Raw genomic sequence first — 22,100 nt, forward strand, 5'->3', positions numbered from 1 at the left:
AGAAAGTCTTTTCTAATTATAGCTCAGTTTACTCCAATTTTCTTTTCAAGAGTTAGTTCTCATGAATTCTTTAGTGTAACTTTCGGGTTGAAATGATGATTGCAATAAGCTTTAATGTCACCTTTACTAGCCAACTCCTTTATGCCAAATAGCACATACAACATCAAACAGGATTTTTTTTTTCTTCTGTGGGGAGATGAGAGATTTATCAAGATGTTTACTATTCATTTGCTAGCTCGTGCTGATAGTGGTGCTAGTGGGTTAAGGAAAAGCATGTACAGGATGATAAGAATATAATGAGACAGCTGTAATTGGGGAGAGCTTGATTTGAAATGATAAGGCTGTTGGTGAGAAAGTAGGAAAGAAACATTGTAGGCTGAAATCGTTCAGTGTTCCATAATAGTATATGGAACAATATAAAAAAGAAATACTATTCTTTTTAAAAGGATGTAGAACGTAGCCTCTCTCAATTTTAACATTCTATGAAATGATGTTGAAACAATAAATGGAATGGGCTTCACTTGTTAAGGATAAATGTAAGGAAAACCACTCAGACCAAAAGAATCAAAACCAAACAAATGAACAACAAACAATAGTAATAAAATAAATCTAGTATACTAAGATACAAAAATAAATACAGTTAAGAAATGGAAAATGTTATTTCTCTTTACCTCCTTTCTTCTCTTCATGTACATTGTTTTATTAAAGAGTTGCTTGGTGAGAACTTACTCATGAAGATTATGTAGAATGCTTTTAGGACTTGCTCATGAAGGAAATTCCACAAGAAACTACCACTACTCTTGAAGAAGAAAGTTTGTAATTTTGAGACTAGGTTGTGTGTGTGTGGGTATGTGTTAATTAATTTCTTAACCTGAGAGTTATTTCAAAATTTTAGTGAGGATAATATATTAGATAACTATAATAAAAATGTCTGATGCACTATGGATATGAAAACAATTTTGTTTTTTATATTTTCCTCCATTCTTTAAATAAAGTAAGCAAAAAAAGAAAAGAAAGTACAGAAACTATAAACAAATATAAAGAAAGTGGAAAGCCACTTTTGTTTTCCTATCTTTCACTTTCTAATTTGAGATTCTTTTTTAAAGGATGGAATTTTTTCTGAAACCAGTGTGTATGTGTGTGTGTGTGTATGTGTGTGTGTGTGTGTGTGTGTGTAATTCAAAATTGAAGACAACGGTTTCCTTACTAGCCACCAAATTCTTCAGTGACGTAGCCTTGTTCTGGTATTTGAAAAGATTAGAGTAGGAAATGTTACAAGAAAGCAATTGTGAAGGCATGGAGAAGAGAAGTTTTTTACTCTGAATGTAACATCGTTACTTGTTGGAATTAACATGCTGTCTCCTGCACTGAGGTAGAATAAAGACGAGGCAGACTTATAACAATAAAAAAAAACTAAAGATTTTTTAATTGTTATAAGTCTCCCTGGCTTTGAACCACAATCCTCAGATCTCAGACTCCTGAGTAGCTAGGATTACAGGCATGAGCCACCAGAGCCCAGCCATGATGACAATTTTTATGAATTACAATAAAATTACTTTGACCATGTTTACACGTATACTTGTGCACAAAATTTTAAGACACTTTTAAGTTTTTTAGAAAAAGTAAAAATTGGCCATAAGTTTCCTGGAATTCCAGTGGCAAAATACAAAAACAAAACAAAGAACTGCTAATCACAAAACATAATTGTTTTTAATGTTTATGTGTAAAAAAATATTTAAGAATAGAATTGAGGAACCTATATATTTTATTCCTAATGAAAAGATCAATTTTAGAAAAATTTCAAACTAATATCATGAGAAGCTTTTCTGCCTTCACCATTATGGTAGACTCAATGTCATATTTAAAGCAAGATCTCCACAGGCTAAAAGTAAGAGCTACCTTCTTCCCTGTTCCTATTTCAAAATGAAAGCTCTTGGTATTGGAGATTAATAAGAAATTTACATTTTAAAGGTTCAGAGAAGGAAAAAAATCCAAAAATTAAGTGATCTGACAGGATGTTAAGACTTATACCTAGCACCAGATCTGGACTGGGACAAGCAGTAGATTCCCCTTACACCACTGAGCTGTTTCAGAAGGGAGGCAATTTAAGGGGTCTGCGATCATTTTTAAAAGGGTGGACCTGGCTGGGTGCCTGTGGTGGCTCACACTCAGGAGGCTGAGATCTGAGGATCATGGTTCAAAATTAGCCTGGGCAGGAAAGTCCGTGAGACTCTTATCTCCAATAAACCACTAAAAAAAATTGAAGTGACACTGTGGTTCAAGTGGTAGAGCGCTCATCTTGAGCTGAAGAGTACAGGGACAGCACTGCAGCCTAGAGTTCAAGCCACATGACTGGAAAAAAAAAAGTGTGGACCTTAATTCTCAAATAGGATGTTTTGGCCCAAATCTCTTAGTAAATGTGTAGACATGTGGAGAGTTTGTGAAATCATTTTGCTGTGTGTACAGATTTATTAGCCAACTTTAAAACTTATTCTAGACCTCAAATGCACCTAACCAGAGTTGGGTCAAGGAGAGTCTCTGTGCTTAATAATAATAATAATAATAAACAAAAAAATCAGGATTTTGGATAGAGCTGAAGAAGTCTTGACAAGAGATTGACTATGCAACTATCAATGTTAAATTTATATTGCATTTTAAATTTCATTGTGAATAAAAATCAATCACTTATTTCTACTGATAGCATCAGAGACATTGGGGGTAGCAAGGGAAAGAAACCTGAAATAACTACCTTTAAAATAAATTCAAAATATTGTAACACATGTTTTCCCTGCTGGACACAATGACATTCATTTACAGTAATTTTCTTGAAAAAAGTATGTCAATTGAACTAAAGTGAGGCAAATAATTTGAAATGACTGCTACTCAGAAATTGTTATGATTGCTCCTGAGTGAACACATTGGGAGCAACCAAGAACTGAAACTACTTTTCTTTTAAATAACACCAATCTGAAATGATGAAAGAGATATTGAACAAGATTTGACCATATGCATATACTACTTTGTTGAGTGGAAATTCCTTTGTATAACTACTTAAAGAGAAAAATAAAATTATAATAAAAATAAAATTGCACAATTTCAATCCTGAATTGAGTTGATGATAAAAATATGTCATCACTTTCCTCTTCTTATGCTTTGATAAGACAAATAATTTGAAGAATTTTTCAGTTTTCAAATCCAAAATATTTTTGAAAAACCATGATTATGGAAAACCTTAGCCTAATTTTTATAGTGAGTATATTTCTATGAACTCTAGGACATACTTGAGCGTTACTGTTTTTACCCCCAAATATTACTGTTTCTACCCCAATGCCAAAAGTATACAGGGAAGATTTTCTTAAATTAATTCATAATATCCTGATTGTACTTCCAAGATTATGGACTTGAGTTCAATGAGGATTGTGTGAATGGGAAAAATTCTGATGTAACTCATCATCTGTCCTGTATTATAGATGAATGCTCGCTAAACAATGGAGGCTGTAGCAACCACTGCTCTGTTGTCCCTGGAAGAGGAATTGTCTGTTCTTGCCCAGAGGGACTTCAACTCAAGAAAGACAATAAAACATGTGAGATTGTAGATTATTGTAGCAGTCATCTTAAGTGCAGTCAAGTGTGTGAGCAGCACAAACTCACTGTCAAGTGCTCCTGCTATGAAGGGTGGAGGCTGGATGTGGACGGTAAAAGCTGCACCAGTGTTGGTAAGGAGAAGACTTACATTACTCTGTGTGTGTGTGTGTGTGTGTGTGTGTGTGTGCAGCATGTGCTGATACTAGGGGTTGAAATTTGGGCCTTGCACATTCATTTGACATTTTAGCTCACTGTTAGTACGCTGCTACTTGAAGCACATCTCTACTTTTGTTGTCTGCTGGTTAATAGGAGAAAAAATTCTCCATGGAAATTAGTCTGCCTGAGCTGGCCTCAAACCAATACTGTAAAATCTGAGTAGCTGTGGTTAAACACAGGAGCCATGGGTGCCCCACTTGCATTACTTGCTTTTTTAAGACTAGATGATGGGAAAAAAACTCAGAAAATAATTCCTTAATAAGGAATCATTTTATTTTAGAGCTACTTCAAAATCTGGAGTAAAAGTCTTAAGCAATCATTGCTTTTGTAATACACTACATTTTTGGAATCACATTATTTATCTTAAATATTGTTTTACTATTACTGTCTTCAAGTTTATTTTTGCATGCTATAAAATATTTAATTTGTTTCTTAAGAAGGCATAAGAATGAATTTTAGAAATATCAAATTTTTGACACTAAGTCTCATGTCTAATTGTCTATTACTCTTGGAAGCATCTTTTTGCTCTGGTTGAGTTCATTTTCTCCCTGCCAATTTCATGTCCGGCTGATTCTTTGGTGGTATTTCATTGTAGATAAAGCAAACAAAGGCTTTCACACCTGATATTTGAATTTGTTTTCTATAGTCAGCGTTTGTTGTATATGTAACCCAGGCAAGCCCCATGCAGCCTCTTGAGCTTCATTTTTCTTCTTCTTTTTTTAATAGCCATGTTAAATACAGCAATTTCTTCCTCAAAATAAGTGGCAAAAATAGTATGAATTCTTGTCACTGGTTTCCTCAGAACTTTCCCATCATCATTCATTCCATCACTCTTTTAGTATTTTTTTTTAAATTTTGCTGTTACTTTTTGTTTATGTGGTACTGAAGAATCAAACCAAAGGCCTCAAATATGCAAGGCAAGCCCTCTACCACTAAGACTCATTCCAAGCTCCCACTGATCTCTCTTTTAAAATGAGTTTTCTTTATTGAATGCAATGCCTGTGGTTAGTCATTGTGGGATATAAAAACTAAAATAGTTTTAGGCATCATACTTAAGTTATCTTAAGCCCAGGTTGCCTGTTCTTTTGTCCTTGAAATTTTCCTTGTTTCTTCATGTTTTCTTATTTCTTTCTGTTCTATACTTACTGAATTCTATAAATCTGACTTTGCTGCATTCCTGAGTTCAGTCTATTTTCTGTAAGTTGATCTCTTGTGTTTTATGGGTATATACATATAATCTTCCATAAATACTGCTTTTATGACCTTTTTTATGTAATGTCATGTAATTGTTATTTTTATTTTCCTATTTACTCTCACTTTTCTTATGGAGTTGTTTTGGTTGCTTATATATTTCCTTTTTAATTTATACTTTATTAACAATCTTTCTCCTGAATAATTGACACATTTTAACTTCTGAACATGTAGACAATTATTATTGATTGTGTGAATCTTCTAACTCTCATTTCTTTACTTTGTACTAGGCAGCCTACTCTCCAGTTAGCAAGGTATTCTTGTACTCTGGCATTAATGTTTTATGTTAACCTAAATTAGGTTCAGTTGACTTCGAAGATTTTTTTTTTACTTTTTAAAAAATAATATTGGAAAGTTAATATACAGAGGGGAGGGGTTGCAGTTACATTAGTCAGGTATTGAGTGTGTTTAGTTTGAGAGTGTCACCTCTCCCCTTGTTATCTACCAGTTTTTTTTCCCTCCTGACTTCCTGCCCCAACAAATTGTATAGTTCATTTTCAACATCCGCACCATCATCTGCTGTACATTGTTGATGGAAATGTAAACCACTGTGGAAAGCAGTATGGAGATTTCTCAAGAAGCTAAATGTAGAGCTTCTCTATTGGCCAGCAATCATATTCCTGGGCATTTATCCAACTGATCACAAACCAGGCCAAACTAAAGCTACCAGCACTACCATGCTTTTTGCAGCATTGTTTACCATAACTAAAATATGCATTTTTTTCAATTTTTATCCTCCCATTTTTTTAAATATTTGGACTTTAAAAATTATGTTAATTTCCTATTTACTTTTTAAGATCATAGATTTTTAAACCCCAAAAGGCATAAGTTATCACATTTGAATACATAATTGCCCTATTTGTCAAGTTGTATTCACTTCTCTTCTGTATACTCTTCTGTCTGAAACTTTCTGTATTGCTAGAAATTTTATAACTATAGAATTTACATGTCTAACACCACCCTTCCTTCTGCCCATGTAAGATCAGCTGACCTTAAAAATTTTTTGGAAAATATAGTGTTTCCTTCACTCACTATTACCCACAGTATATTAGTGATTTAGATTTTCATTTAAAGTATTTAAAGTATCCTCACGTGTATCATTTAATTTTCTGATCACTCTTACAAGCCTCTGCTATCACATCTGGCCTGTTAGAATTCCCACATTCTCTCTGGAATTTTGAATCAAGTACATTCTGTGAAATTACTCCTTATAACAAAGAGTACCAGAGGGGATGAATTTGATCAAAGTACCTTATATACACATATGTATGTATCAAAGTGAAACCCCATTGTACAATGAAAATGCACAGAGATCAACATAAGAAAAGAAGCCCTCCCCATATTCTCTTCTTTATAAAAACCTCAATTATCATAAATTTATTAATAGTTAAGATTTATTTTTAAAAGCTAAAATAAACAGTGAAATATAGTTAAGATTGATTACTTAAAAACTCAGCCTCAGACATGTAATTTCAAGCTAGGAGATATTAGGAAGTTTTGATTTTTATTTCCCTCACTACAAAGCAGGGCTTTGCCATGCTGTTATAAGATGCTGTCATACCCTCTGTTCTGTGTGTCCTCGCTCTCCTGTGAAGCCTTTGAATACCTGACTTAGACCAGCTTACTCCTTTCAGTAATTCCACAAAAGCTTTCTTAAAAGCTGAGATTGAATCAAATTATTTTATACTGCTTTTGAAACACATAAGAACATTATAGAAACAACTTTTTACATGGAAAAGCTTCCTCAATTGAAAGTAGTTTATATATATATATATATATATATGAATATATACCTATATTGTAAGTAGTATACACACACACACACACACACACACACACACACACACATATATATATATATATATATATATATATATATAAAATCTGTTTTCTCTACTTTTGAAAATCATACAGTTGAATTGTTTCTTTCTTTTCGGTACAAAATTATCACTGATCTGTGTAAGATCTTCTAATTTTTTTCATGTCCCATTCTTTAATTCTGTCTTTACTTTTTTTTTCTGTCTTTACTTTTATCACTGAAACCTAGTTTGCATCCTCAACACTATCTCCAGAGGAAACCATTTTATTGTGGATCGCATATTTTCTTTTACATATAGTTGTTATATGTACACATGCCTTTTGTATATATAATTAGTATTTCTTTATATATTATAATTTATTTTTTACTTTCTGTCAGTCAGCATGACATTTTTCTTTCTTTTTTTTTTGGGGGGGTCCGGTCTTGGGGCCTGAACTCTGGGCCTGGGCGCTGTCCCTCAGCTCTTCAGCTCAAGGCTAGTGCTCTACCACTTGAGCCACAGCGCCACTTCTGGCTTTTTTCTTATGTGGTGCTTAGGAATTGAACCCAGGGCCTCGAGCATGCAAGGCAAGTGCTCTACCACTGAGCCACCCTCCCAGCCCTGACATTTTTCTTACTTGGTGCTGTGTATGACTAATCTGCTACTTCCAACCACAGAGAGTATAACACAGATTTTATTAGTTATTTCTGCTCATCCATTCTACCCTTTAGGTATATATTCAAATTACCCCAAACTCTGTATAAATAACGCTTCTTTGCAACACATATGCTTGCTTCTGGTACATATAATTGAAAACCACTTTAAGGACATCCTGTGAATCATATATTATGCTTATATTAATTGTGACTAAGAATCAATAGGCTTTAAGAATGTGGGGAGAGTCTATATTTTTCCCAGGACACCATGCTATAACTTCCTCAATTCTTGGTAATTCCCAAATTTTTTTCTGATAATCTAGTTTTTTCCTTTAACATATAGATGCAAAATAGTAAACAACTGCTTTTCTTTTCTTTTCTCATATTATTTATATATTTGAGTGTCTCTCAACATACATATTTTCTCTTGACCATTTTTCTAATTAAGATTACCACATTTTCTTTATTAAATTGAAGGAACAACTTTAGGTTCTATACTTCAGATATTTCAAAACTCTTTTCTATTACTCATATTAATTTCATTCACAAAGAATTTTCTGTAACTCTTTTTCTCTCACGCTTTCCATTTTCATTGCTTTACTTACCGTTTGCTAGTATAATCACTTTTTTCTCAAATATATTGTCTTGTTGACTAAACATTTGTTGATTTATTTCTATGATACTCAATGTTCTATGGTGCCAAAAATGTGTAAAACATAGGCAAGCAAAAGACAAGGATACCATGTTAAAAATGCAAGCATTGTGTTTTACATGAACCCTTCCTTCCTTCTTTCCTTCCTTCCTTTCTTCCTTGCTTGCTTGCTTCCTTCCTTCCTTTCTTCCTTCCTTCCTTCCTCTCACCTTTTCCCCTCCAAATCCTTCCTCTTTGGTTCCCTCCTTCCACCTTCCATCTTGCCTCCTAACCATTTCCTCTCTTCCTTCTTTTTTGTCTTCCATTTCTTCCCTTTCTCCTTTTAACTCCTTCTTTTCTTCTTTCTTTCATCCATCCCTCTACAAAACATACATACATAGAGATATGAAAAGTAAATTTAAAAGTTATACAAATTTAAAGAAAACTGAAAAGAAAGCAGAACAATTGAGAAAATACCAGAGAAAGTAATTAAGGGGAGAGGGAAAAGTATATGAATAATTTAAAAATAAAATTATGTAGGTAGTGACCTAATTTTAAACACACATGTTTGAATAATACTTAAACATTACTGCTTATTCCCAAACCTTTACCATTTGGTGTACCATATTTCAGCAATATGTGACTATTATTCATTCTCAATGTAGTTGTAACTTGAGGAATGAAGAAAAGGAAGTAATCATACACTGAGCCAGAAAATCCATAATATTTACTGCTTCATAAGATTCTGCTCTTTGAAATAAAAGTATCTGAAGATGGAGCATAGAAATTCAAATACATTCTTGACCTGAGAACAGGAAATATAGTAAAACCTCTAAAGTAGGGGAGTAACCACTATACTTAAAATATTAATATTGCTTTTTTTATTTGAAGTTACATATGTAATGAAGATCCAGCAACAATTCATTTAGAATTTCTAGTTATATAGGTACTGTAACAATTTGCCCAGAAAAGACTTATAAAAGGAGTTACATACTGCTTTTGTATTCAGTCCTATAAAATTGCTCTGTGAACTTGTAGTGGGACATAAAACGTATCAAAGAAAAAAGAAATGTAGATAGAAGACCTCAGTCTTCTGAGTGTAGTTTAGAAGCTAATTGAAAAACAGAACTATTATACAAAAAATCTCTTTAAGAGGATTATAATCTTCTTTGTTTGTACATATATCATCCCTTTACAATATGATAATATGAAAAGCATGGTTAAACTGTTATTTCTGAGGCAGAAACTGGTCTGATACTATGGAAGTACTGTTGGAAGACTCTAAAATGGATGGCTACTTCACATCATAATGAAATTAATTCCAAACTGAAATTGCCCCAAAGCAAGATGATGAAGCTATATAAAATTGAAGCAAACTGGACAATTATTAATTATATTGTATTTTTAGATATTTCATACAGGGTTTGTTGTGATTAAAATGCAAGCAATTTTAATGACAGGGATTTGAAAATTTAGACTTCATGAGTTCCCCCTCATTTATGAATTGACATTGGTTAATTCAATGAAGCTTTATTTTCTCAAAGTGGAAATAATATTTTGATAAATAATAAGCAATCTTAAAATAGAGAATCTTTAAAAATTATCTAGATTCAGAATCCAAACATAAATGGATATGACCATTTGTACTTGAACTTTGGTTATCTGGTAAACTAATTTGCTTAGTCAAGCATAATAAGTGAGTTACTTATTTCAAGAAGGCTTATTGCATCATTGAAAGACTCTAATGAATGCAAGAACTTGAAAAAAACCTTTTAGCACCTTTACTAAATTATTATTGTGCAAATGAAACAAGATATCTGTTTTTCATCACCTTATTTTTTCATGAAATCATCAGCACAAACCAGTATCATAAATATAGTTGGAATTGTAATTTGTGCTTTAAAACATTTAATAAAAATAGTCATCTTTGAATTAGCCACTCCATAAAAGTGGACTTCTTATTCTGTTTTTAGAGTTGTGTAACATGTAATAATGCTTGTATCTAATATATACATTGCCTTATATGTGTATAATGTATAAATAGATACATCTAAATCATATACATAGCACATAGCAATATATGTACATTGCATTATGCATGTATATTGCATTTATATAATTTATTATATAATTATATAAGGCATTTGCATTAAGTAATGCAATGCACATACATATTGAATTATTATACCTGTATACATTTGTAATATACACAAACAACAAATAACACACAAATAATCTGTATATGCATAATGGTAACCCATTATTATTATTTTTGAATTTTGAAGACTGTACCAGCTTGGTTAAGGTTGTGGCTTAGCAGTAGAATGATAACTGAGAGATGAAGGACTTTAAGTTCAATCTGCAGCACGAAAAATAAGTAAATAAATAAGAAATAGCTACTGCATAACATGACTCATAGGGACTTTCTGATTTTAGTTGACATGCATTTTTTAATACTCAGTTTTTGTTATGAATTAACCATCCTTATAGACTAGTAAGTACTTATAAAATAATAAGTTATAATAAAATACCAGTGTATGAATATTTTCAGTACCAATTCACTAAATTATTCTTTTTCCTTTAATTGGAGGTTATATTTTGATCATGAGAACACTGTTTTGTGATTATATATATTTATATATTAAATGAATTTTGATAATTCATTATTTAGAATATCTCATTTTCATTATAAGTACATTAAAATTTACATATCTCAGAATTATTTGCTTTTTTATTGTCTTTAGTTACCTTTGTTTTTTTAAATCAATACTGAGGAATAAAGTAAGGTTTCTAACACTTGAGTCACCCAGAAAGTCCATTTATTTTCATAATAGTATCTTTAATAGTGGCTTTAATAGAGGTTTTAGTGCTCAGCAAGCCTGGACCATGATCCTCCTTTTTTGCTTCCTATTGTTGCTAGGATGACAGTCACATGTCATTGTGTTTAGCTATTGTTCTTGACTCACAGCTCAGATAGACCGGTGTATCCCATTGTACACAGCCATTAATTTAGATTGTTTCTCATAAACTTTTACATCCAGGCTTGCTTGACATTAAACCAGAATTACCTGATCTCCAAGTAGCTAGTGTGACACACTTTCCAAAATACTGGACATCTTGAGTTTTATTACTCTGAGTATATATCCAAGTCTGATGCTGAATAAATCATAGAGAAAGGTAATATAGTTATCTTACTCTGAATATATAAACAAACAATACATATATAAGTGTGTTTGAGTGCATTTTTGTGTGTTAGTGCTATGTGAGCTTATTATTACTACTTCAACAAAAATTGTTTTGGATTTCCTTGGTAATTTACTTTCTCCTTTTTTAAAATATATTCTTCTACATTTCTTCTTTATAATTTCATTGAGTATTTTATATTATGGGTTTTTGAGCAAATATATATTTTAATTGATTTTTGAAGTTCAAATTATCTATTTTACTCCACTGGCACAAATGCATGGAATGAGGAATTGTTGGCATGATGTATTTTCTTTTTCATATAGATCAGGATGTTTGCACAGATAAATATAATTATACAGACACCTCAGAATTAAGTTTTTAAAAAAGCACATTGTAAACCTATACTGGCAAGAGTAAATTAAAAGTTGTATTTTACAGACTTTATCTGTAAATTTATTTGTACATATTAATATCATTGCTATACTTTAATTACTGTATTAAAAAATAACAGATGGGTTGAGATCCATATATCTATATACCACAAAATTCACACTTCTAGTGTTTATTTCAGTGAAACTATTACTGCGATCTAATCTTAGAATAATTTAATTGAACCAAAGCATATGTCATGCCCATTAGCAATAAGTCCTTTCAATGCGAATTCAGGTCTGGCACCTGCCGACCTATTTTCTGCCTCTGATAGACTTGCTTATTTTAGACATTTTGCAGAAATAGCATCATGCACTAGGTTTTCTTTGACAACTGTTTTATTTTTTCACTTCATAATGCATTGTTTGCATGTATTAGTACTTCGTTTGTTCTTATTGATGAATAATGTATCTATAGTATGAATATACAACATCTTCTTTATGAATTCATCAGTTGTCTCCATATGGCATATAGATTGTTTCTATTCAGGGGGCTATCACGAATAATGATGCTATGAATATTCATATCCACATTTTTGAGCTGACATGGATTTTCAATTCTCCCGAGTGTATAACTGGAATTGGGTTTGGTGTGTAACATGGCAAATGTAGTAATGCTATGGTAATATTTAACATTTGGAAAAACAATCAAATTGCTCTCCACAATGGCTGCATTATTTTAAAATTCTATGAGCAATTTGAGGGTTTCAATTTATCTATATCTTTGACATCAATTGTTCCCATCTATCTTTCGAGTTTTATCATTTAGTCAGATGAAGTGGTATCTCAATGTGTTACTGATTTGCGTTTGCCCAATAACAAATTCTGTTTTGCAGTTTTTAGTTGCTTCTTGGCCAGTTATATCATCTTAGGGAGACATGCTACTCAGACATTTTAAATTAGATTATTTATACTTTTATCAATGAATCATAACCATTTGTTTATTTTGAACACAAGACTTCAATCACATGTTCATTTTCAAAATGGTTTTCCCACTGTCTGTATTATCACCTTCTTGGCACATTCTATTGAAGAATATAGTTTTTGATGTCATTTAAAGAATAAGAACAGTTTTTAAATAGAATTGAATTTAAGGTGTCCTTTACAGATGTTTAGAGTAAATCAAACACTTTTTAGTGAGTCACTAAATATGCTATATGCAATTTACACTAATACAGTTGAGCTACAATATACAACTGTTAGGTATTTTTCTAATAATTGCATCATTTTAGCCCTTATATTTAGTTCTATGATATGAACACATTAATTTTTGCATGTGGAGTGAGATAGGTTACAATACCATTCTTTAGCACGAGGGAATCTCATTCTCACTATTTCTTTAAAGACAAATTTACCCTTATTGACTGGTCATTTATCTGGCACGTAGACTTTAAGGAACCACCCAAAACCCATGTACTCCCACCGGTGTGTTCTGAACTGTGTCTGCAGATCTATGAATCTGAGATAGGATTAATACTTGTTGAAATAAGACTTGCTGTCACAAGACATTGTTTCTTGTTTTTGAGGAGGAAAGAGATTTGAGAAGCACTTAAAAATGAATTCACCATTAAATTTTTATGATTTTGATATTGTCCTTTAACCCCATCTTCCTTTTTTTTTCTTTTGTACTTGTGTGCCAGTCTGGGGCTTGAACTCATGTCTTGAGCATTAAACTAGAACTTTTTTGCTCAAAATTAGCCACAGCTCCACTTATGACTTTTCAGTAGTTAATTGGAGATAATAAGTTTCATGGATGTTTTTCTCCCAGCTAATTTCTAACCAAGTCTCAGATCTCAGCATCCTGAGCAGCTAGGAGCTACCAATGCACATTTTACTTTTAAAATTATTATTATTATTGAAATATATTAGTAGTAGTAGTAGTAGTAGTATGTAATTTTACAAAGAGTTAACAAGTCTATTGTCAGGTTATGAGTAAAATGCATATTGGTCAGGTATGCCCCTTTCATTATTTTCTCCAGTTAATCCTTTCTTCCATCCTTACCTTCAAGCTACAAAGTTTAATTTTTACATAATATATGCTATCTAAATGATTACATTCACATTTTTCTTTTAAAATCCTAAGTGTGTTTATAGGTTTTAATTCCTATAGGTATTTATAGGTTTTTGGTTTTGCTTACTAATGCATCCTTACTGCAGGCACTAGTTTAAAAGAATGTCTCTATGTTTCTTTTCAGTTTTGGCGAAGATGGGGAGATAGAGCCATTAATGTTGAATTTTTTAACTTGATTTTTCTTGTGCATTTGTAGATTTAAAAATCATTTAATATTATGACACTTGTTTGTGGATTAAAACATGATCATTTTGTAAAATGTTTTATGCTTAAACAATATGTCTGCTATTTTGAAGGTTTGTGTTTCTGTATATTGCTTGGGTTGAGCAGCGTTACTTTATACCTTAAGGACTATGATTTGCCTTCCTTTTGCTCAATATGATGAAGTTTATCTATTTCTCCATAAAATTCTGTCAAATTAACTTTATAAAATTTCATTCTCTATTATAAGACACACATCTCTTTAGGAATCTTATTTTATCTGGTTATTTATTGTCTCATGAAGACTGAAGTTTATTCTGTATGGACAATTTACCAGAAAAATCTAAGTGGGCTGATATTAATATTGCTTCAAGAAGAAACCAAGATTCTTCACACACATTTTTAACATGTTTCATGCATGAGAAAAAAATATTTTATTTAAAACATGAGGATAACAAGACGAGATTGTTTTTTGTTTTCTTGGATCTGGAGCAGACACAGTATTAAATGGGATGTGATCTTCAGTAGCAGAATTTCTGTCCACATCAGTTGAAACAGAAAAAAAATCTGTAATTTTGGTTCAACACTTTCTCAAATAGAGCATGAAAGTGGGAGCTGTGAATGAGCTTTTAAATATTACTGTAGTCAAAATATAATCTCTCTTGAAGAGAAAAAGCATGTTTTACAGTATTTGTCATGCTGAATTACCTTGCTCAGCATATATGCCATGCCCAAACAATTTGTGTTTTATTTATGAGAGTTTCTAAGAAGCTGCATGTGAAAATTTCTTGTGTTACTGCTTGGAATTCATATTCTTTAACATGATTAGTTTTGAGGCTGAGAGTGTATCTTTAGTGATAGAATATTGTCTAGGGCTTAGTCTTTGGTCCTTAGCACTGTACAAAAAGATAATTATATATTTCTTTTTTCTTGGGGCCAGTTCTGGGGCTTTAACTCAAGGCCTGAGATTTTAAGCACCTCCATAATATCACTTGAGCCACAGCTCCACTAACAGTTTCATTTGGTAGTTCATTGGAGATAATAGTTTTATATACTTTCTGCCTAGCTGGCTTCAAACAGTGATCCTCAGAACTCAGCCTCTCAAGTAGCTAAGATTCCAAGTATGAGCCACTAAACCAGGCTCAGATCAATAATTTTAATTATCTTAGAGAGACACTTAGAGTAATAGAACACTTTTTAAAATTAAATGGTCAATGAAAACCTGGAATGTACCTCACTGTTAATATGTTACTTAGATGTACAAGGCTCTGTATATAGTCCTCAGAACTGGAAAAAATATTCATATTTTACTTCCATTAAATTATCTTTTTAAAAATCTTTTCCATTATTCATTAGACTGTTTTCAGTCATTAAAAGCATATATAAATTAATTTGATTTTTAATATAACTATGATATCTACTTTGTTAATTGTTACTTGACTTTCCATACTTTTTCTGTTTTTTGTTATAGATCTAGTAAACATTTTATTCTTTATCTCTTGTATGATTTATGTCAGACTCTGAATTTTTTCTGCTTTCTTGAGTCTTAACAGTAATTTTCTTTTAGGCTTATGTCTAAAACTTTTGTACTTTACTTATTAGAACAATTATTTTCAGTATTTTTGAAAGTTTTTTTTTGTATTGAGACAGAATATTTTATAAATTCTCTTTTTCTCCAAATTGTATAAATTACATCCTATTTTTGGTCACTTAGTCAGTTAAAGTCAGTACAAAGTAATTATTGAAATAAAACTATAATTGAAATATTTGTTGGAATTATTAACTGTCAGGTACTTGTTCAGGATATCTAGAGTGGTTCCCCTCTAAGAATGTAACTTTTAAAATAATCTTGAATTATTTAAATAATAGCATTGCAGTATATTTATAGATTAATGTAGGCAGAAGAAAAATATTTGGGATGTAGAGGCTTTTGTCTGATGATGTCTACATTCATTTTCTTTTGTTGATATTATTTCACCAATATTCTAATATGTTTTCAAATATTTTGTGCATCTCTTTTATTCTTTTATGCATTACATTTATTCTCATGTTTCTTATACTTACTTTTATTAGAATGTACATTTATTCTTTTTCTGTTTTGTATTCCCAGTTGCTATTATCTGCAGGGGCAAAATTACTTTTTGTCTAAAATTCAGACTTATTCATTTTGCTGAATTAATTTTCTTTTGTAATAGTTTGTTAATTTAATTATCTTATTTTATAGCTATGTGATAGTTATGAGGTTAGCTATATTGGTAATTTTGACACATCGTTTCTATTTTTTATTTTTATTGTTTTCATTTGTCTATGTCAACTAGCTAGCACTTTTAATATCATGTTAACACTAGTACTGCTTTTCATGACTTTTTACCTGAATATAGTGGGATTAATTGTAGATATTCTTCTTTAAGCATAACTCCACATTATAGATTATGATTTGGTTTTCCAAATATATTTGTGTTTGGAAGTTTCACTTTCTTAGAGATCATTCAGAATTCAGTTATAATTTTATCATATATGGATAAAGGATTTTGTTTTTCTTTTTTGCAACATGATGAATTGGACTAATAAATTTCCCATGACTGAAACTATTTTTGTGTTTACAAAATAATCCCCACTTGGTCATAATGACTGATTTTTATTCCTTTATACTTAGACTCTTTATGTTTAAGATGAAAAAATAGTAATTGATCATATCAGTATTTACTTTCCCCCTCCCTTTTTATAGTTTTTAGCCTAGATTTTTTCACTAGTTTTCATTCAGATATAATTTAAAATTAAATTGTTGAGGCTAAAAGATATCCTGTGAAAGCCGGGCGCTGGTGGCTCACGCCTGTAATCCTAGCTACTCAGGAGGCTGAGATCTGAGGATCGCGGTTCAAAGCCAGTCCGGGCAGGAGAGACCCTGAGACTCCTATCTCCAATAAACCACCAGAAAACCGGAAGTGGCGCTGTAGCTCAAGTGCGCTCAAGAGCGCTCGCCTTGAGCTGAAGAGCTGAGGGACAGCGCCCAGGCCCAGAGTTCAAGCCCCACGACCAACAAAAAAAAAAAAAAAAAAGATATCCTGTGAAGTTTATACTTGAGAAAATTTTAACACAGCTAGTCACAATCAAAATAATAAGAAAACTGGCATAGTAAATTTCTCCATGCTCCTTGGTAACCAAATTATCTCCCATTCTGAATAGCGTGTTTTGCTTTTTCTAGAATACCAAAGAAGTAGATTCCTCAGGGGTTTTTATTTGTTGTTTTGTTTTTTTTTTTTTTTTTCCCTGCCATGGACCTTGAACTCAGGGTCTAGGCACTGTCCCTGAGCTCTTTTTGCTCAGGACTACTGTTGCTCTACCACTTTTAGCCAAAGCACAACTTCCAGATTTCTGGTGGTTAGTTGAAGGTAAATGTCTAATGGACTTTCCTGCCCAGGTTGGCTTTGAATAGCCATCCTCTGGACTCAGCTTCCTGAATACCTAGGATTACAGGCAATGAACCAATGGCAACTGGCTTATTTGGCTTTTTAAGCCTAGCTTGTGTGATTTGTAATACATATTCTTTCATCATTCAGACACCTGCCAGTGTCTGTATGTGCCCAAAGCTCTGAAAAAGGCCTAGTTCTGTTCATGTTTTCAAACATGGAATTCCAAAGAATTTAGAGTTAGTGTGGTGGTAGAAGTTGCTTCTGGGGGTGTGCTACATTTTTGAGAACTATGCTCCAATGATGTAATCACAACTATGGACAACTTTTCTCAGGCCTTTCTCCATGTTCAATGTTCTCAATAGATCTTCCTTCAATACTGTACCTTTGGAGTAACAAAGTTATTTCTAAGGTCATCAAAAACATAATTCTTTCCTTCCCTCCCTCCCTCCTTGCCTCCCTCCCTCCCTCCTTCCTTCCCTCCTTCGTTCCCTCCCTCCCTCCCTCCCTCCCTCCCTCCTTCCTTCCTTCCTTCCTTCCTTCCTTCCTTCCTTCTTTCCTTCCTTCCTTCCTAACTTATTCTCTTTTTTCTTCTTCTTGTGAAATTTCTTAAGGATATGACACCATATTATTACTTGACTCCTTTTATGGAAGTCAAGCATACATTTTTCTAGCAAGAAGTTTTTGCACCTCCTATTTACTACTAAAGGGAAAATCCCAAACCAAGGGATGAGTAAGCTTTTTAGAGCTGAAATGTGACTAGTTTGAACTCATGTTGAACTATGATGCCTCTAGGCATCATAATTCCATGTATTTCTTTAAGTGAACTCTACATTTTAAAATATATAATAATGAAGAAACATTAATTGATTTTATTAAATATATGTCTCCTGTTAACTCAATGTTTTATACAACTTATAAGTAAAATCAAAACACTAATAAGAATATTTCAGTAAGTTTCTCAAATATTCACAGCTATTCAAGCAAACTTGTTTTAAACCCATATTTTCAAGACTTTGTTTTTATTTCAAATTTACCTTGCATTTATATTTACTAGGATAGTTTGCAACATATAAAGTAAGTTTGCAAATTTACTTAATTTGATTCTGGATAACAACCATATTATTATGTAAATCTACGTTAAAGTTAAGGATGGTTATCTCTTGAAAAGATTCTTTATCTAAAGCTAACAATTATTCATCCTTATTGTAGAGAGTTACAGAACAATTCCTCATACAAAACTAGGTACTCTTTTTCATGTAAATATGTATTTAGCATAACAATTTTCTGTATTTTAAAACTGCTAACTTCTATTTTAAACTCTTTTAAAATATTTGTACTTTGAGACCTATAAGAAACTAGTTATTTTGTTTAATGTTTTGGAACATTATAATAACAGTTAAATAAGAGGTCCAGTCAAACCTCCAAAAATAAAAATCTTTAGTTATGAATAAAACAATTGTGATTGAAGTGATTGTAATGCAACACACATGAAAATTAGGATCTCACTTAGTATATCCAGAGGCCAAAAGATGATTCACTGGGAAAAAAAAAAAAAAAAAACTTGTTAAGTCTCAGAACACTCTTTTGAAAGAAAACTTGTTGACACTTGCATATCTGGGCAGTAGTTGGCTTAGATGGTATTACCAATTATGGCCTTTTGATTTCAAATTGTGTCACTTTATCTCTAATTGCCAGGTTAAACCTGTCTTTTAAAGTCCTGGACAACAACATTCCTAACTTCTTTCATCAAAAGCATTTGCATACAAATTTGAGAAATAAAAACACATAAATACATTGTTTTACTAGCTATATACAACCAAAGTTTTTCAAATTATTTTTCAATGTTGCAAATCACTTCTGCAAGGAAGTATGTAATAAATTGGATTTTGAATAAGTAGACTTTAACCTCAACTGTTTTAGCTCACTAACTGGGGATATATGTTTTCTTATGCATATTAAAATATTAATTTTCAGATCCCTTTGAAGCATTCATCATCTTTTCCATTCGCCATGAGATTCGAAGAATTGATCTGCATAAAGGAGACTACAGTCTACTTGTGCCTGGATTGAGAAACACCATAGCCTTGGATTTTCACTTCAACCAAAGTTTACTTTATTGGACAGATGTTGTAGAAGACAGGATATATCGGGGCAAGCTTTCTGAGACTGGAGGTACAAATTATGTTACTTCATTTCCTGTTTAAGTTACTTTTGAAGGGGAAAAATTTACAAAAGTGTTATCAGAATGAATTCTGATTGTTTGCTTTTAATTCTTTAAGTCCTTTCTCATATAAAGAACCATGTATATTGGGGTAAAAGCCTACAGTTAGGCCTTGTCTCTAAATAAGTAAGTAAATTAATGAAATGCATACATACATAATGAATTTGCTTTTTTACTTGTGAAAAAAAATGAAGTGTGCATAAATAAGAATGCTGGTTGACATTACCAAATATCTAGATTCTATTCAGACCATCATGATAAATGCTGGAGCTTTTATGGCCCAGGGTTGGGAGTGAGAAATATTTATTAATATCTGTATTATATCTATATTAATATCTGTATTATACATCAGGCTTCAAAATAGAGAGAGGGAGAGAGAGTGCTTAAATGTCATAATTCAAGTTCGTCTATCATTAAAAAATCATCTTAATTAAATTAGTGAATCTAACCACCATACTTTTATTGTTGTTACTGCTTTCATTTTTGTTTCTGAGACAGTCTTGATATTTAGCCCAGATTTGTTTGAACATGCTCTGCTTTTCAAGTTCTAGTATTGAAGTCATGTGCTACTACTCGCAGCTATCTAACATATTTTCATGTTTGCAAAAATCTCTTTTTCTGCCTCAAAAGTCAGAAACAAACTTACATTCATTGCTTCAAAGATCCATCCTGCTGGTATGGAAGGAACTGAACAGACTAACGTTTTCAGATGAGAAATAGTAATTCTAAATTTGAGGATCAGCTTCCTCTATGTCAGGTAAAACTTTTGAACTGTACTTCTCAATACTTTGAAATAACGTTGATGTGCTTTGGTTTCATCTTTCACAGGTGTCAGTGCAATAGAAGTGGTTGTAGAACATGGCCTGGCAACTCCAGAAGGACTGACCGTCGACTGGATAGCAGGCAACATATACTGGATAGACAGCAATCTGGACCAAATTGAAGTGGCCAAATTAGATGGTTCTCTAAGAACTACACTAATAGCAGGAGCCATGGAACACCCCCGGGCCATTGCACTGGACCCAAGATATGGGTAATGAATTAATTTGCATTAATTTGACTTATAAACTAGGATTCAAATTGCTTATTTTTGTGCATAGACATGCACATGTATGCATGACTGTGTATATGCATCTAGTTGTATAGACAGTGCAGCAAAATAGCTTAAATTCATTACCACAAGTTTAGTTAAAAAATATTATTCTTCCAAATAACATGAGGCTCTAATTGAACCTATTTGGATTCTTTTATCTTGTTTTCCACTGAAAAGTGATCCTATAATGGTTTCTGTAGTTGTAAACCACAGGACTAGTCTTTGTTCTAAATAGTCACCCTCCATTTACTTTGTATGTTCTTATAGTCTTGAAAGAAAATCAGAATAATGTTGAAGAAGTCCAGCAATGAGATACTGACTGTGGGAAGTTTAAAATACAAAAGACCTGATTCTGGAAAGCAAGACTAAATGTTGAGTGACTGAGGTCACTGCCTCTGTTGCCACTTTATGTGTTCTTGTTTGAAAAAAAAAATCAGATAAGAATCACCAGATTTAGAACCAAGAGAACATGAGTTCTAATCCTGCCCAGGCATTTGTTCTCTGGGCAAATCAAGGGTATTATCTTTTCTTAGCTGTGAAGTTTTTTTCTCTTCTGTAAACAAAGATTATAGTATCTTCTTCAAAAGTTCATAAAGAAAAAAAATTATAAGCACACTGAAGGGAGATAATATGTAACAGATACAGGAGTATACTAAAAAGCATGCTACAATTACTATGAATTATTATTTCTTTGATAATTATTTTTGTAAGTCTAATAGTACTGTATGTCTAAATAGTTTTTAGAAAGGACATTTTCTAGTTTCTTGTTTTGTTTCGTTTTGTTTTTAACTCTATAACTTTGAATAATTCAAAGTCCAGGAAGCACAAATCAGTAATCAGAAAAAGCTATCAGGGTGTTTAATGAAATACAGAAGAGAGAAATCTATTGAATTAACTTCCTGGCCAAGCCCCAAACAAGGATGAGTGAAGTATCTATCTGCTTTACACATTTTAAACTGCCTGTAACAACAATTAATCTGAAAAAAAATCTTCCAAATTCAGTAAGAAATCCAGTTTATTGTCAAGTTTTTGATCCAAAAAGATTTTTTATTTTTAAATCCTGCCCCTTCTCCTTATTCACCCACAAATGTAGTAACCTTTTATCTCTCCATGGTTTGGTTTTCCATAAAGCCACCAATTTGACTGTTATCTTATTCCTATGAAAATCTTATTAACATAAGAGTGCTCTAGTCAAGAAAAACAGTGACATTTGGGCTAAAGATGCAATTCTAGTATGTGTTGAAACATGAGAGGGATATTGAGAATGCTTTCCAAATTATAAATGCCACTAACAGACATAATAAAAATAAAATTTTATTTGAAAACAGTGATCAGACAAAGCAGTAGCT

General features: G+C 32.1%; 1 protein-coding gene across 1 annotated transcript in view; it reads left to right on the top strand.

Moving 5' to 3' along the window:
• Window positions 1–22,100, top strand: part of Lrp1b (low density lipoprotein receptor-related protein 1B) — a 1,500,426-nt gene that overhangs the window by 885,703 nt on the left and 592,623 nt on the right. The window contains exons 23-25 of the mRNA XM_013030060.1: window positions 3,471–3,716; window positions 19,412–19,609; window positions 20,487–20,691. Coding sequence (XP_012885514.1) covers window positions 3,471–3,716; window positions 19,412–19,609; window positions 20,487–20,691 — 649 coding nt within the window. The remainder of the gene's footprint in view (window positions 1–3,470; window positions 3,717–19,411; window positions 19,610–20,486; window positions 20,692–22,100) is intronic.

This window comes from Dipodomys ordii, unplaced genomic scaffold (genome assembly GCF_000151885.1).
Source record: "Dipodomys ordii isolate 6190 unplaced genomic scaffold, Dord_2.0 Scaffold126, whole genome shotgun sequence".
NCBI classification, from domain to species: domain Eukaryota; kingdom Metazoa; phylum Chordata; class Mammalia; order Rodentia; family Heteromyidae; genus Dipodomys; species Dipodomys ordii.